At 47.5% G+C, this 17418-nt stretch overlaps 1 protein-coding gene across 1 annotated transcript in view; it reads left to right on the top strand.

The window, feature by feature from the left end:
• Window positions 1-2063: 2063 nt before the first annotated feature.
• Window positions 2064-17418, top strand: part of LOC125437089 (alpha-2-macroglobulin-like) — a 121745-nt gene continuing 106390 nt past the window's right edge. The window contains exons 1-6 of the mRNA XM_048504457.1: window positions 2064-2170; window positions 7100-7141; window positions 7957-8101; window positions 8648-8732; window positions 9749-9803; window positions 14401-14560. Coding sequence (XP_048360414.1) covers window positions 2096-2170; window positions 7100-7141; window positions 7957-8101; window positions 8648-8732; window positions 9749-9803; window positions 14401-14560 — 562 coding nt within the window. The 5' untranslated portion in view covers window positions 2064-2095. The remainder of the gene's footprint in view (window positions 2171-7099; window positions 7142-7956; window positions 8102-8647; window positions 8733-9748; window positions 9804-14400; window positions 14561-17418) is intronic.

Below are 17418 nucleotides of genomic sequence, written 5' to 3'. Positions count from 1 at the left end.
GGCGCAAGCAGAGCCCCCTGCTCTGCCTGGAATCAGGCGCCCCACTGCAGCCTCTGCATGCAGCCCTCTTTCACAGAGGAAGGGCTGTGGAGGCCATGCTGGGGTGGCACATTCCAGGTGGTGGGAAGTGGAGGCTGGCAGAGAAGGTCTGTGGAAGCTGTGCTGGGGTGGCAGGTTCTGGGCAGGGGAATCCTCAGACCACCTGCACAGCCTCCACAGCCCTTCCCCGCCAGGCTCCAGCTCCCACTGCCTTGGGCTGCTGCCGCCTCTTCCCGTAGTGTCTGTCTGTCTGTCTGTCTGTCTGTCTGTCTGTCTGTCTGTCTGTCTGTCTGTCTTTCTTTCTTTCTTTCTTTCTTTCTTTCTTTCTTTCTTTCTTTCTTTCTTTCTTTCTTTCTTTCTTTCTTTCTTTCTTTCTTTCTTTCTTTCTTTCTTTCTTTCTTTCTTTCTTTCTTTCTTTCTTTCTTTCTTTCTTCACAGCAGAGTCCAGGAGAGGTGAGGTGCAATTTTAGTGCTTCTCCTGGGCACCATTTTCTGTCGCTGTGCCCCAGGGTACCAACTCCAGCTTGAAAAAGTCCTGGGGCCACTCCCACTCCCCATAAGCCGTGGGGTCGCCTCTTTAAAAGACATGAGGAGGATGGACGTTCCCCACGTCACCAGCGCCCACTGCGCAGCTGCCCTTAATTTGCCACTCTCCCACCTCCTTGTCGAGCGGCAAATTAGCTCCTCTGAACAGAGCAACATTTTCAAAAACCCCGCAGGTGCCGCAGGGGGGTGGGGAACCTCGGCTGTTTACGCGTGGCTGATTCGCTCTGAAGCGCAGCTTCCGGCCAATCAGGAAACAGGAACCGCCATTTTGTTTAGGGAGGGTATTCCCGTCAGAAAAGTCTGCTTGGAAATTGAGACGTATGCACAACAAGATGTGCCAACATTGCTCTTTTTTGCTCTTTTTTGCTCAAGCTCCACTGTTTTGCAGCTTGGCAAAGTGCCGCTGAGCACAGGATTGTCAGCGGTGTAAACCGGAAACCGATATTTACGCTTTCATTTTCTGCCTAAGCAATTTACAGCAGGTAGTGACGTCAGCATGTGCAGACGTCTTAAAACAATGTGTTCAGCTTATCCAAACGAACTTTTCGGGTCAGCCAATCAAAATGGAGCCCCGCCTTCGGCTGGCTGCAACTCCCATGTGTAAATGATGCACACGCGTGCCAGCCAATCAGAACGCTCGATTGCCTCTTTGACTCTTGATGTGGAACCCCGCGCTATTTCCTGAATGGAAAATGAGTGGGGAACAAATGTCTCCGTGGTCAAAAGCCACGGAGGCTTTTCTACGAGGGGTCGCTGCGGGGTTGCACTCAGACGAGGTAAGTGGGGAGTGGCCCCTGGAGATTTGGGGGTTGATCCTGGGGAAACTAGGGCTTGGAGAAGGGAAGGACCTTGGCAGGCTACGATGCCCTACAACCAGTGGTGGGATTCAGCAGGTTTGCACCATTTCGGCAGAACCAGTTGTTAAAATGGTGCTTGTAAACAAACAGTTGTCAAATTGTTTGAATCCCACCACTGGAACCAGTTGTTAAATTATTTGAATCCCACCACTGCATACAACCCACCATCCAAAGAGCTGTTTTCTCCAGGAGAACTCCTCTCCATAGTTTGGAGACCAGTGGTCATTCTTGAAGGTCCCCAAGCCTCACCTGGAGGCTGGGGACCCTTTAGGTTGGAGAAAACATGGAAGCCACCCATCCTTCTAGGAAATGAGGCTGCTTCATCCCTGGCAGGGGTCATTGCCCATCAGGCTATGAAAAGTTTCCCTTGAAACTATAACACAGACCTCTATGGTGGCCTCTCATTTCTCAGCATGTGAGTAAACTGAATGTAATCTACATAAAATCTGAGTGGGGACATTAGACCTTCCACACCACAGAGGGCAAGTGGTGCCTGCCTCTATAGGACTTGAGGCTTCACTTCTCCGTTTCCTTTCTCTTCCAGTCATTATCTGGTGGCTTTCCCTGGAGTCATTCAGTACCCGGGTACGGAAAAGTTCTGTGTACTTCTGCAATCACTCTCTGAGACTGTCCACATAGTAGTGACACTGAACATGAAGAACCAGAACCACACGCTGATGGAGAAAGACGTGGAGGAGCCACGTTGGTTTGAATGCATCAATTTCCAGGTGAGTTTCCCCACTGCTGGAGGCTCAGGGGCTGGCACGGCACGCGCTTCTCTTGACGTTAAATTGGCCTCACATTACAGTCGAATATCTTTATGCTTTAAATTCCCCAAATACACAAGAGGCTTCAGCTTGGCCCACTTTACTGATCTATCTTCATCTCTGCTGGTGGGAAGGTACTAAAAGTATACCCTCTGATCAGCACATTTGCTCTTGTGGATTGAACACAGCTGAATGTGCTCCTGTGCTGTTTATTTTATGAGATGTTTGTGTTACGCATCATCCCAATCTTTGAATAAGTTTTGCAGGCAGATCTGACAAATGTTTTATGTCCCTTCTAGGATTGTGTATCTGGATAAAGTCAAGCAAAAAATAAATGGCAGTAATTTAAGGGAATCATCCAAAGGAGGAGTGCAGAGTGAACTGTAGAGTATCAAAAATGCACCACACTCACGCTGATAATTTGTGGACTATATTTCTGATACTTCTCAGAACTATAACCAACTCTCAGTACTGTGTATATACAATTAATATTAAGTGCCCTTATTTCTCTGTTCTATAAGGATGCAAATTCTTATTGAGAGTTGGTTATGGTTCTGAGAAGTATCAGAAATATAGTCCACAAATTATCAGCCTGAATGCGGGATGTTTTTGATATTGTAGTAATTTAAGGGAGCCAAAATAAATCCTGAAAATGCTGATTTTTTTTGGGTCGGAAACATTTTTTTGGCTGCTTCAAGCCCACTGCCATTAAAAAAATGTAGGGAACCCTCTCCCCCACCTCTTTCCTGCTGAACACGGCCTCCAAAGTCCGCAGGGGCTCGAAGGCAGCAGGCGGCAGAGAACTGAAGGCTGTGCTCAGCTCAGCCAGACCCAGCATTCGTCTTGGCGGGGGGGGGGGGTTCACAATCCATGTGGACTTGGGAGATGGTGGAGGTGCAATCACCTCTGTGGCTTTGGATTTGTTGGGATCAGATTTTATATATCTAAAACATGTAGAAAATGCCAGGAAAGCCCCAGACCTGTGTGGAAAGTTCAGCTTTTTCGAAAATTTCGGCTTGAAAAATATTATCTCTGAACCTGAAAAATACCTAAAGAAATAATGCACACCCCGGTCCCTTTTTCCTATCACATCATTCCTATGAAATTACTCTGAAGGCAGCTAAATTGTGTCCTGTTTAATAGGAAAGAACTTGGCTAAAACTTAACTATGCAAGTGTCATGGATGTTAAATTGACAAGGCTACAAATTTTTACTGTATGTCTGTATTCTCTTTTGTGTGTTGTTGACTCTGTTGACTACATTGACTACATTGTCATCATCTGACCTAGGATCACAATGAATTTGATGGGCTGATTGATATAGAACAGTGATGGCGAACCTTTTCGAGACCGAATGCCCAAATTGCAACCCCAAACCCACTTATTTATTGCAAAGGGCCAACACGGCAATTTAACCTGAACACTGAGGTTTCAGTTTAGAAAAAACAGTTGGCTCCGAGGCACGCATTACTCAGGAGTAAGCTTAGTGAAGCAACCGTGCAACACTTCAAATGGGTGAATCACGATCCTAGGAGGGTTTACTCAGAAGCAAGACCCATTGCCAGCAACCGAGCTTACTTCCAGATCATGCCCAGGCCAGCCTAGATGTGTGTGTGGAGGGGTGTAAATAACACGGGCTGCATCCCAAAGATGTGGCTGGCGTCTATAGTTGTCCCAATTTACAAAAAGGGTGATTTTACTAATCCTTCAAACTATCGCCCTATAAGCCTATTATCTGTAATTGGCAAACTATATGCAAAACTACTCCTTAGGAGAGTGGAAGATTGGGTCAAGCAAGCAGAAGTAATAGGACCAGAGCAAATTGGATTCACTAAAAATAAATCAACACTGGATCATGTAACAGTTTTAGCACACTTAGCTAACAAAAGTATAACTCATAATAACCGTAAACTGTTTGCAGCCTTCCTGGATTTAAAAGGGGCATTTGACTCCATATCTAGAGCCCTACTGTGGAGAAAATTGACGGCGTTACACATGGACCCCAGACTACTGTTTCTTATAAAACAGCTACACACTTGCACTAGCTGCAGAATAAGAGCCGCAACAAAAGGACCGCTCACAGAAAATATCATCACAACCAGAGGGGTCAAACAAGGCTGTACATTGGCCCCCACTTTGTTCAATATATTCCTTAGTGATCTAGTGCCAACCCTCCAGAAGGCCAATGGGCATGTTCCCAAACTAAGCACTAAACACGTGCCCGCGTTACTGTATGCTGACGACACCGTTCTTCTTTCCCACACTAAAGTTGGTCTCACTCGTCTCTTAAATTGCTGTGCTGAATATTGTAAGAGGAACGAACTGGTAATTAACTATGAAAAAACCAAAATATTGGTCTTCGCTAGAAGACCCCCTAGTCATACATGGACCATCAATAACAGACCCATAGAACAAGTTAACCAGTTCAAATATTTGGGCATAACTCTTACTAGCAACCTTAATTGGGCAGTACATAGGAAATTAGCACTCGCTGCAGCTAACAACAGTGCCCTAGCGAGATTTCAAGCGTTTCTTGCTTTTTTCACTATGGGCCGCAGGTATACTTCTATCCGCATTGAAGGTGTTCCAGTGCTAAATGCGACTCTCAGCTCCTCTATGGAGCACCCTATTTGAATCAGAGCTATAAACAAAAATATAAACACAGCCGAAGTCCACGTTTCTTCTGCAAAATTATGGGCTTACCAAATTGTGCTTCGTATGCAGCCCTATGTTGAGAACTCAGGCAAATATCATATGCCACGATAGCCTGGCCGAGAACTGTCAGATACTGGCCTACATTATCCACTATTTGCAGGATCAGTCCAGTTTGTGACACCTCATGCTTTCCGAGTATGCAAAGTCGGGGTGGCTGAGAGTAGTTGAGGGAGAAGTCAACGCGCTTGGCTTTTCATTAGAGTGGTTAGTCTGTCTTTCCCGATCAGAAGCATGTAGCTGCTTGAAAACTAAGCTATTAGAACAAAGAGTATGTCGGGGATATGATAACTTATTTCACGAGGAAGCGTGTTCCCCCCTGACCCTGCTTATTCCAATTGAACAAGGTTTGGCCAATTATTTACAGTGGAGTCACCAACCCTAAATTAAGAAGAGCTTTGCTTGTGGCCAGATTCAATCCTAATGCCTTCTAGCTATATGCTGCTCTATGGCAGATATCCAACAAATTGATAAACAGAGGGAGGCTATGTCCATGCAATATGGGTCAGATTGGAGACACTTCGATCATACCCTCTTTCATTGTGTAAGGTTTGCAAAAAATCAGAATGTCACAATCTGCACTTATCCCATTTCTGTATAACAATCCCAACTGATGCTCTTAAAGGATACCTATGCTTTTTTTGAACAACATGGATCCCACGGTGTGTGAGAATGTAGCAAAATTTCTGCTAACAATAATAGACTGATAAGTCTAGATGAATACCAACCAATGTCTATGTATTATGACCGCATATAGCCAGCAGTAATCTTTCCCAAAGCTTCTGTCAATTATCCGATGGCGTTTAAGTGAGTTAACTTAGCTGAAGGAATGTCCTATAGTTACAGAAGGACCATGTATATATTTTAGTATTTAGTATTTTAGTACCAGTGTCTATAATTGTGAGCAATAATGGGCAAATTTTGTATGCTGATTTTGTATGTTTATTTTATGCCAATAAAGGCTTGTGTGGAGGGGTGATTTTCCACCCCTCTCCCACATGATGAACTCTGTGCGCGAGTGCCCACAGAGAGGGCTCTGAGTGCCACCTCTGGCACCCGTGCCATAGGTTCGCCACCACTGATATAGAAAGTCAACTCATCAACTTCGTGGCTACCCTGCTACTGTTTTTAGAGGGATAAGTTCTGGGGCACAGCCTAGTTTGCTGTTCCTAAAGCTGCTAAAGTTTTCTTGAGAGGGGCAAATGTTGTGGGCATCAGGTTCACCTTCAACTGGGTGCCCACAGCATTTTCCTCTCCCACACAAACTTTAGCAAATTTGGCTGGTTCCTTTCAGGAGACTCACACCAGCAGCCCTGCAGGAAATGCCCCCACCCAGAGCAAGACCTACAGTGCCTCCCTTCGAAACCTCTACCACAGAGCCAGCTGGGCATAACAGAAAGCCCCACTGAAGTCTATGGTGGGAAAATATTTTTTCCCACTTGGGGAAATGGCTCCCTCCCCTCTCCCTTTTTCTTTTTCCCCCTCCCCTCCTCCCGTCAGGTATCATAGATTTGGAGGACTTTAGAAATCCCTGAGAAACCTCAGGAAGTGCTACCTGACCTAGGGGGAAAAGATATCTTGACCCAGCCTGACCAGGACAAAGGAGGATGGGGATCCGATAAATGGCTGGGAGTGAAGGGGCGAGGACTCTTTCTCAGGCTTTTCTGCAGAGACACAGAAGGGAGAAGACCTCTGGCCAGGGCTGGGGAGGGAGCAGCCATTTTTGAGCCATGTGGTCTTCCAGGGAGCACACCCAGCCTGCCAGGTAATGAGAACGCTTTGAGAATTGCAACCTTCCAAGCTTTAATGGCCTATCCTACTTTCAACAACTACTAGCTAGGGTGTGTTAAGAGATAGGGACAGGGGATTCGTGTTTATATCTCCTTTGCTTTGGAAACCCTTGCTCAATCTGGTGCGGTGCTAAAGGAAACTTGTGTCTTTTATTTTTAATAAATTCTTTTAAAACCTTAGATGTGGAGAACGGTTCTCTGTACCATAAATGCCCCAGTGTCTTGATTGTGCTATCTAAACAGGAGAGAGAGGAAGGCTGAGCAACTTTTCCTCCAGGACATCACAATGAAATGAAATGAGACCTTTAATGGCATATCAGTTATACAATGGAAGTTAATGTCCCTCTCCGCCAGTTCTTCCCACCTGCCTGTTTCTGTCTCTCTCCCAGGTCCCACCTTTCACTGCACAAAAAATGAACATTCTGGACTTAGTAAGTATTGATCTCCCAGCCGCTTCCCTCTAGAGTTGCCAGCCCCGTCTTGGGAAATTGCTGGAGACCTGGGGGTGGAGCCTGGGGTTGGGGTTTGGGGAGGAGGGGGACCTCAGTGAGGGACAGAGCTACAGAGTCCACCACCTCCAAGCCGCCGTCTTCTCCCGGGGAGCTGGTCTCTGCCATCTGGAAACCAGTTGGACTTTTGCACCTGAGGGATGGCAACTCTATTTCCCTCCTCCTGCCAAATGTATTTTGGGCCTTAGGAGAAGAATTCACTCAACAGAAAGGGGGAGGGGCAAAGCAAGAAGGGGCCAAGGAAGGGCTGACTGGGAAGAGGGTTGCCGGATTTCCAGCTCTGGGTTGGGAAATAGCTGGAGATTTCGGGAGTGGAGCCTGAGGAAGGCGGGGTTAGGGGAGGGGAGTGACTTCTAGGGGGGGTCTGGTCACAGCCCACCTCCCAAAGCAGCCGTTTCCCCCCAGGGGAACTGATGTCTGCTGCCTGGAGATCTGTTCTAATCCCAAGCGATCTCCAGCTGCCTCCTGGAAGTTGACATCCCTAGAAGAAAATGTGCAAAGGATGAAGACCCTGGACAGGCTTGGGGGGAGTGTCAAGAGGAAGGTGGGGCAGTGTGTGTGTGTGGGGGGGCTTGGACCTTGAGGGCTGATTTCCTGGACAAGTGGAGACCAATTTGGAAGAAATTCCCCCCAAAGATGCCAGTTAGTAGCAAAGAACATCTGGCCCATTTTCAAGATGGCGTCCTGTTCTGTGGCCTCCCACCACTGAATGCACTTTTCTCCTTTGTGTTGTGGAGTGGGAAGAGGTGGCCTCCGTGCACGTTCGCATCCACAAGGGCGACAGCGTGCGCTTTGAGCGCAGGAAGAAGGTGCTGGTCAGGGAAGTTCATATCCACACCATCATCGACCCGGACAAACCCTTTTACAAGCCTGGAGAGACAGGTAGGCCTGAACTTCCAGCAGCCCTTGGGAGAGAGGTTCTCGCCCCACCTGCAGGAATGTAGCTTTATAAAACAGCATCCAGGGCTAACAGTGAGTGCCATGCCCCCCCCCCCCCGGATGCACCCTGCCAAACTCCACATGGGGTGAGTCCTTCTTGCTGGTGTTCAACTGTGCCCCAGCCCTGACCTCCATCAGGAGTTTGAGGCCATGGCGCAGTTATGAGGGGGCCCACAACTCTGCCGTGTGCTCCTAAGGAAGTGGCATCCAGGACTCCAGGCCCCCCGCGTCCCCTCACTACGCCACTGCCTGCCTTTCATGGAGCTGGGGAAACAGAACGGCTGTGCCCGACCCAAGAGCCCAAAGGGCCCTCTGCTTCATCTGCAAGCAGTGCAGGCCCAACAGGCACCAGTGAGTCACTGCGCGTGAGAAATACAGACTTTGGGGGCAGAAGAGAATGATTACAGTGGGGGAGGGGGGAGGAAAGAGACGGGATGGTCTGCCTCACCAGAGGAAATGCCTACTACTGCTCACAATTGTCTTTCTCAGTAAGGTTTCGGATTGTGAGGCTTGATGACAACTTTAAGGCTGTTAAAGAAAATGTAAGTGTTGGTTCTTACGACAAAAAGCCCAGGCACGTGAGATCTTGATTATAAATTGGGGAATTAAAGGAACTCTGCAGATGCTCCTGGGTGCTCCTGCTTTCTTGGCAGAGTCAAGAAAGGGGTGAGGCTGAGAGATCAAGATGAGGAATTTGCTTCCAGCGTATGTAGTGGTGGCCACAGGCATAGACAGCCTTAAAGGGGGACTGAGCAGATTCCTGGAAGATGGCTACTAGCCATGTTGACTAAAAGGGAACCTCAGTATTTAGAAGAAGTAACCCTCTGAATTTCAGGACCTCCGTGCCCTGTAGTTGGACCTTCAGAAGAACTGTTTGGCCACTGTGTGAGTCAACTTGCTGGACTAGATGGACCACTAGTCTGATCCAGCAGGACTCCTTTTACGTTCTTATGTTCTTATGAACTCTTTGGCCTCTATACTTTGTTGTTGGCCCTTCAGAGGAACTGGTTGGCTGAGGCAGGATGCTGGACTAGATGGACCTTCACTGGTCTGATCCAGCAGCACTCTTTTTACATTCCCATGAAAGCCTCGACCCAATGGCGTAGCGCCAAAGGGCAGGGGGCACAACGCACCGGGCACCCGCTGATGTGGGGGCGTTCTGGAGCATTCCGGGCGCAGGGCATGGCAGGGGCACAGGGCGCATGCATGCCCTGGGCGCAGTTCCCCCTCACTCCGGCTCTGCCTCGGCCTTTATGCTCTATTGTTGGGCCTCCAAAGGAACTGGTTGGCCACTGTGTGAGACAGGATGCTGGACTAGATGAACCAGTGGTCTGATCCAGGGGGGGTTTCATATGTTCTCAACCAATGAGTCACGGGATGAAACAGGTGAGGTGCAGTGACAAGAAGGAAAGAAGCTTGTGGAAGAGAGGAACTGCTTGTTGTGAAGCAGCAGGACATGGCAGCCACCCAAGAGCAGAGCAGGCCTCACTTCTCTCCTCCAGAGATGGTCAAGGGACGGGCTGGCCTGGGCAGTTGCCCCTCAGACTCTTAGGTGGTTCTGAGCTAAAACTGAATTGTTCTGCTGTGGAGGATACTGATTCTGACTCTTTCTTCTGCTCTCCAGATCCCTTTGGTGCAGCTGAACGTAAGTCACGAGGCCGTCTCAACATTATTTCAGAGCTTGCCAGGGCGGGGGGAGTTCATACTCTTTGGGATCAGATAAGAAAGAAATCTTTTCGCTCTGGTGGCACAACAAAGCAAAACAACTAAAATTTCCAATTCCGGGTTGGGCAACAGTTGGAGACTTTAGGGTGGAACCTGAGGAGGGCGTGTTGTGGGGAAGGGAGGGGCCTCAGTGGAATGTAATGGCATAGATCCCACTCTCCAAAGCTGCTGCTTCCTCCCGGAAAGCTCTTCTGTGCACTTGGGAAATTCCTGGAGATTCCTGGAGACCCAGTGAGGTTAGGTTTGGAGAGGGGGGCATTCAGTGGGTGTAATGCCAGAGGCCATCCTTCAAAGGAAAAATTTTCTTCAGGGGAATTGATCTCTTTGAGGAGATCTCCAGGCACTTCCTAGAGGTTGGCAGCCCTAAAAGGGGGTTACAGAGCCAGCATGGTATAGTGGTTAAGAGCAGTGGACACTACTCTAGAGAACCAGGTTTGATTCCCCACTCCTCCACACAAGCAGCAGATTCTTATCTGGCAAACTGAATGTTTCCCCTCTCCTCCGCATGAAGCCTGCTGCGTGACCTTGGGCTAGTCACAGTTCTCTCAGAACTCTCTCAGCCCCACCTACCTCACAAGGTGTCTGTTGTGGGGAGAGGTAGTGAAGCTGTTCGTAAGCTGCTTTGAGTTTCCTTACAGGAGAGAAAGATGGAGTATAAATCCAAACTCTTCTTCTTAACCTTAAGAAATAGCAGATGTCATTTTTAATGCATTCATCAAGCTAAAGTCTTGGGCCAAGAAAACAGTGCCTAATAGAGCCATTTCTGTTTCTGAGGCTGACTTGAAGATTCACTGGTTCTCTGAGCTGGTAGAACTACCTCCAACTGGTTCGACAACGAGTGTGGTTAATCATGTCAGATTAGTATCTGTGAGACCCAGTTTTGAATCCCCACTTGTGCCATGGAAGTTTGCTGGGTGATTCTCCACTTTTGTTGGGAGAATCCGCTGGAGACAGAGAGGGAGACGGGGTAACTGGGGTTGATAACCTATTGTATACCAGGATAGCTCTGTGTGACAACAAATGAGCAGGCAGCTGTCCAATTGAAATTGGTTTTATTAGAATAAAACAAACAAAACAAAAACATATCTTAAGCACTGAACACATGCACCAAAAAAGGAAGGCATTCAGGGATGGGTGATAGTTACCAGTTTTGAGAGGATGTCCAGGGAGAGCAGGTGGAGGAGGAAACTGACCTGTGCTTTCAGTAGCAAAAGGGAGAACCCTCATGCATGGATCCAGAGTGCAGGTGTAACCTCTGTCTGTGGGTTCTGTGGGGCAGAACTTGGAAGGAGTTTGCAACAACAAATTTTAAAAACAAAATGGTTAACATTCTTAACATATAACATCAAAAATCAACATTTAACATCACACTTCAAGGTCCTGTTCAGGTTGCATTTTCAAGTCCTTATATTTACAGTCTACTGATACTGCCAAGTCCAATTCTTCCTTGCAAGTGGGTTGGCTCCTGAAGACTCCAAGGGCTTGGTGAACAGGATTCAACATGGTGAAGGTTTCCAGGAGAACTCTCACCCATTACAACCACAAAAAGAAACCCTGAAACAATAAACTCCAACATTTACAACATAGCAAAAACAAACAACTACCTTCCCAGTAGTTCCCAACAACATTGCAGTTACCTTAACAAGGTGTTAAGGGCTTATAGAAATCAAGGTCCGAGTCTGGTAGCCTTGTCTCCTCCAACTACATGAGGTCTGCTGCAGCCTCTTGCTGATTTGAGTCTCCACCTCTTACTGGGTCAACCCATTCTGAGCATGGGGGTTACACATACACTATAAATGGCCAAAGGACCAATATTTAAACCGCAAAACGGGTCCCAAGGCAGTATGACGAAAGCTGGCAGGAAACCAGAGAGAAAAAATGGATTGCTTTTCTAGGGCGTTTTTACCACGGACATAATAGCCCAAGAGAAAACCGGGATCAAACATAACGGGTTGTTTGTATCTCGGTTTCTCCCTTCGCACAGCTGGCCCGTCAGTGTGTTCAGGCCAGGAGGAAGAACTCCAGTGAATCAGGCACGAGCTCCCGGCTTATTTTCATTTTCCACATGAACGTTTATGTTGTTTACGTAATTTACATAGATTCCTGCGCATGTGCGAACATTCCTGTTTTTCTGACGTTATGATTGGCTGTAGCTGTGGGGCAGAGGGAGCGTGTGGCAAGGCGGGAAAAATAAACCAGTCGTCTCCTGCGGTGTTTGCATGGGAGAAGGATCGGCCCCGTCTTTTTAAAAAGAACCTCCAATTATATCGTTTTTTGAAAGCCGCAGGATAAGGTAAATCTTGCGGGGTGGGCCTGATTTAGGCCCGGAAGCCCTGCGGAAGTCATGGCCGAACCGGGATGTTTCACCTCCTTATCCCAGGATATACTGGCCATGCAGAAAACGCCAAGGATTCCAACAAAAAGAAAACTTCAGGCTTGATGAGTCACCAAGACTCAAGAGAATCCTGGATTGTTTTCTTGAATATTGATTGATTGCTGGGATGGGTACAGATAGGGAAATTAATTGTGTACTTGGAATGCAGATTCTTTTGATGTTACTTGTGCAGTTGCTTCCTTCCTGGCCATTATTTTAAAACGATAGCTACTGTTTTTATTTGCTTATTGCTGCTGATCTATATCTAATTATTTAAATGTTTATATACTTGTTGTTATACTATGCTAATAAAAGGCATATTGATTGATTGATTGAAACTCCCTTTGCAATCCGCATTAATTGCGATAAATCAGGGATACCCAAACTTTTTTCAGCTTGCAGGGCATTTGGAATTCTTATGCAGCAGGGTGGGTGTGGCAACAAAATGGCTGCTGCAAAATGGTGACTCCAGGAGCCAGAGCCGGCCACAGAGCGATCGCCACAGCTTGACTTTAGTAAGACGGTGTAAATTCTCGTGCTCCGGTGGCAGCTCTGCCGCAGCAACACTTTAAAACGGGAGTGTTGAACTCACTTGCTCATAGGAGGGCAGGATGCGACTTTATTTATTTATTTATTTATTCGTTCCACTTTTATACCGCCCTCCCCCAAGGGACTTAAATGTGACTCGGTCAGGCTGGGCTGCCTGGGCTGGGGAGCCCCCGGCAGACTGACCGGCCAAGCTCAGCACCAGTGTGGGCAGCGGTGGGACTCAGCAGGTTTGCACTGCTTCTGTAGAACCGGTTGTTAAAATGGTGCTTGTAAACAACCAGTGGTTAAATTATTTGAATCCCACCACTGGGGGTGGGGTGGCTGCTTTAGCTAGCAGCCCGGCCGTAGGCTCACCAGCCCAGGTCACCTATTAAGGCCTATGAGCAAGCTGAGGCAACTCCCCTGCTCCCCACCAGCTCTCAATTTGGCGAGGTTGAGTGAATGAATGAGCTTCAGAGCACAGAGAGGTCCGTTCCCCTGAAGGAAGCGGCAGCTTCAGAGGGCAAACTCTGTTGGTTCTCTCTCTGGGGAGAGACATCCTGGCATTAAAAACAGAGTGCTCTGGGGCATAAGCAGAGCGGAGCATACCCAAGCATGCACCTGTGTGCATAGACACAAAGAAAAGACATAGTCGTTCTTAATTTCTAAACTAATTAGAGGAGTATTTATTAGTGAACTCCATTAAGGATAGAAAAGTGAGAGGTCTAATCTAATCGATCTGGTTGATTGGGATCCCATCTGCACGCATGGTGCAGCGTGGAGACCAAGGGAGAGAAGTGTGGAGAGAAGGATGAAACAGGAAGGAAGGAAGGAAGGAAGTCCCTGAGAATAGCAATCTACATCTCAAAGGGATTGTGTCAGTATGACAGAAAAGGTGTCAGTGCCTATGACCCTCTTTAGCTATCTGACTTAATGGTAAAACCCACTCTGTGTGTGAGGCAGGAAACAGCGTACAGTCCTTCACTTCCAACAAACTCTATGGTATATTATAGATTCCAGGGGAAATCCTTCCCCAAAGTCTTTTCTCCACAGGCACCGCCCCCAAATCTCCAGGAATTCTCCAGGAGGAACTTGGCAATCTGAATGCCGTACTTTGCACTGAAAGAATGACTTACAATAATATGAAGATATAACAAATGTGCTTTTAAGTCATCATCCAGTATAGAATCACAAAACTGAAAGTGAATGGGTTGCTTAGGAATGCTTAAAGCTATAAACACATTTCTAAAATGGCTGTTGTGGGCATGGCCACAGTCTGGTCGTTTTTGCTCCTGCTGTTTCGCCCACGTCTATCGCTGGCATCTTCAGAGGTATGTCATGGTGAGATGTGTTTCCCTCCGTGGCATAGTCTCTCTGTGGCACAGACACGGCAAGGAGCACATCTTGAGATAAAAACTACCAGACCACCAGACTCTGGAACGCACAGTCTGAAAAAACCTGCTGCGGCCAATTGATTCCAGCCATTCAAGCCTTTGACGGTACATTTCTGATATGTCTCCCCTTCCTGCTGTGAATCCCACAGTGGGCAACTCCAGCCTCGCCAATTTATAGCTAACAATATTTTATCAAGCTAACCTTTTCCTCTTACTTGCAGGATCCCGACAAGAACCGGATTGGCCAGTGGCTGAATGTGGAGACCCAACAAGGCATTGCGGATCTCACCTTCCCTCTGGCCTCGGAAGCAGCCCTGGGAACTTACACCGTCAAACTGAGAGAAGAAGATCCTGAATGGAATTTTGAAGTGGAGGAATATGGTGAGTTTTCCAAGGAGAATTTTCTTTTGCTGGCCAGATGGGCCCAAAGAATGGAAAGAAGACGCGAAGACGAAATCCCCTCGCTGCCTTTCCAGCCATTAGCGTGTCTAAGCAGTCAGTTTCTATCTTTTGTCATGTGGGACGCTCCCAAGGACTCGGAAATAGAGCCCCAATGAGGAGCAGGTGCTAAGTGATGTCAAACACCACTGGCCAGTCATGGAATATCTCTAAAGCAGGGTTGCCAACCTCCAGGCGAGGCCTGACAATCCTCTGGCATTACAATTGATCTCCGAACGACAGAGATCAGGTTCCCCTGAAGGAAGTGCCAATTTGAGGAGATGAAGTCGATGACATCACATCCACCTGGAGCTCCATGCCCTCTCCAACTCTGCCTACCTCAAGCTCCATCTCCAAATCTCCAGGGATTTCCCAGGGCATCCCCAAGTAAGAGTTTCAGTTCTGACTCTGCAACATTTTACACATGAGCGGAAAAGATCGAAGTCAAAACAAACCGCTTGGTATTTTTTGCTTGGGTCCTGATTTAGCAGCACTTCAAATAAATGGCAGCTTTGGAGGGTGGATTTTGCGGCGCCATCTCTATGCTGCGCTCCCGCCCGCCCTCCCTCCCTCCTGCTCATTCCACCTTCCACACGCTGAGCCCCCAAGTCTCCAGGAAGTTCCCAATATGGAGCTGGCAACTCTACGAGGAGTCCAGCTGTTTCACATAGTCGTAGTCGTTCACAGAGAGTACGATGCTGCCTGTGCGCTCTCCAAGAAATCTTTGGTCTTCCCGAACATCTGTTAATAATAAGAAGCTGTGATGGTTGATAAACCAATTTTTCTCTCCTGTAGGAAATCTCAAAGTGACTTACGATCACCTTCCTTTTGTCTCCTCACAACAGGGACCTTGATGTAGGTGAGGCTGAGAGAGTTCTGAGAGAACTGTGACTAGCCCCAGGTTTCCCAGCAGGCTTCTCCAGATTCAAGTCCACCTCTGTTAACCACCAAACCATGCTGGTTAATTAACCTTATTATATGCAAGCCAGTGTGGCATAGTCATGGACTGAGTGGTAGGCTAGGACCCTGGGTGATCTGTGTTCAAATCTGCACTTCAATTGTGGAAACTCGCTGGGTGACCTTGGGCCTGTCACAAGTGCTTGGCCCTCACAGGATTGTTGTGAGAAAATGAAGGCCACTTCAAATCAAATCAAAAACCTTTGATGGCATATTATAAATAATTAGTGAAGTGCATAGAAGGAAATAATAAACAGAGTAAAAGTTTGTTAATGGCAAGGGAACAACGAATGTCTTTGGCTTGCTGTGATGTTAGATGTAGTGAGATCTGTCAACCATTATTATAGACAGGAAATGAGCCATCGTAGACATGACTGCTTCATTCTTCTCGGCCAACAAAAGCTTCTCATGGTCATTGTCTGAAAGATCTTTCTGACCATCAAACAATTGTCCAAGGACAAGAATTAGGGCTTCTTCGTGTAAAGGACAGTGAAGAATGCCACATGTAGTGGGGGCAAATGTCTGTCACAGGCATATTCCTTATATGGATGTATTTCCTCAAGCCCCGCTTTCACTTTGAGCCCCAACTGTGTGTGTGTGGGGGGGGGGAGTGGGATATAAACAAATAAATGCAAATAAAGATATGCCTCTATATTGACCCTTTCCGTACAACTCTCCAAAAAGTTTGTAAAAAGTTTGAAAAACATTTTCAGTCCCCCCCTTCTGTTTGCACTCACCCCTGTGAAATGATTTCTGCCAGCCATTGTGTGATTTTTCCCTTTTTTTTTTGAGTTCTGCGTTGAATTGATGCTTCAGGGGTTCACAGCCTCATGCCACATTTTATATTCTTTATATACTTGATGCTGTGAAGACTGCCCCCCTCCAAATAAAAGATCAGAGAAACACTGCTGTCTAGGGCCCATCTGGATGCCCGACTGTCTCCAACCTCCCCCTACCAAGACGGCCGCGGGAAATTAAGGAGAGGGGCCGATAGGGGGATGGCAAACAGCCACCCTCCCAGCCTGGGAACAGGTGGCCCACACTGTGTCGGTGGCAGGCAGGCAGCCAGCTGCAACACCACCTGGAGCCAGAGCCAGCAGCCAGAGCTCGCTGGACCACTGTCAGAATCCCAAAGACTGAGACAAACTCTTGTGTAAAACAGCAGTTTAATCAACAGCTTGTGAATCTTCCCAGGACAAAGCCAGAACTGATTTACGCACGCAAAGGTCCAGTAATTAAAACGGCTTGCACCCCCCCTCCTGGGAAAGCATGCCTAAAACAACGGCAAAGGAGATAACAGTGAAGATTCCCAGCCACTGACCTTGGGCAGCACCTGGGGAATGAAATCATTCTTAAGAAACAGAGCAGAGACAGACAATATTGCAATTAACCCATTCCACCACCACCCATTATACAGAAAGCAGCAAAACCAACCCCAATATGAGCAGGCCTCCTGACATTCCACTCCCTCTAGGGCCCTCCACCCGGCTTGCTTGGACAGGAATGATGGAAAGCTTTAATGAGGCGGGGGGCTTTCACATTCTCGGCAAACACCCATTCATTCTGTCCAGGTAAACACCCCGTCCAGGAGACCAAATACTGCAAGTGGTTTCGATAGAAGCGAGAATCCAGAATGACAGAGATTTCAAAGTGCTTCTCTCCATTAATCAACACTGGAGGCAGAGTCTTCCTCTTGGGATGCCAGACATCGGGAGAAGTCGTCTTCTTAAGCAGGCTGCAATGGAACACAGGGTGGATTTTATGCAACGCCTTAGGCAATTCAAGTTCAGCAGTCAGAAATGGATTTACAGAGTCCAGATAGCTTCCCGAAGCTGAGTCTCCAG

The sequence above is a fragment of the Sphaerodactylus townsendi genome, linkage group LG07, assembly GCF_021028975.2.
Source record: "Sphaerodactylus townsendi isolate TG3544 linkage group LG07, MPM_Stown_v2.3, whole genome shotgun sequence".
Taxonomy (NCBI): Eukaryota; Metazoa; Chordata; class Lepidosauria; order Squamata; family Sphaerodactylidae; genus Sphaerodactylus; species Sphaerodactylus townsendi.
This window is presented reverse-complemented; position numbering and strand designations above follow the sequence as displayed.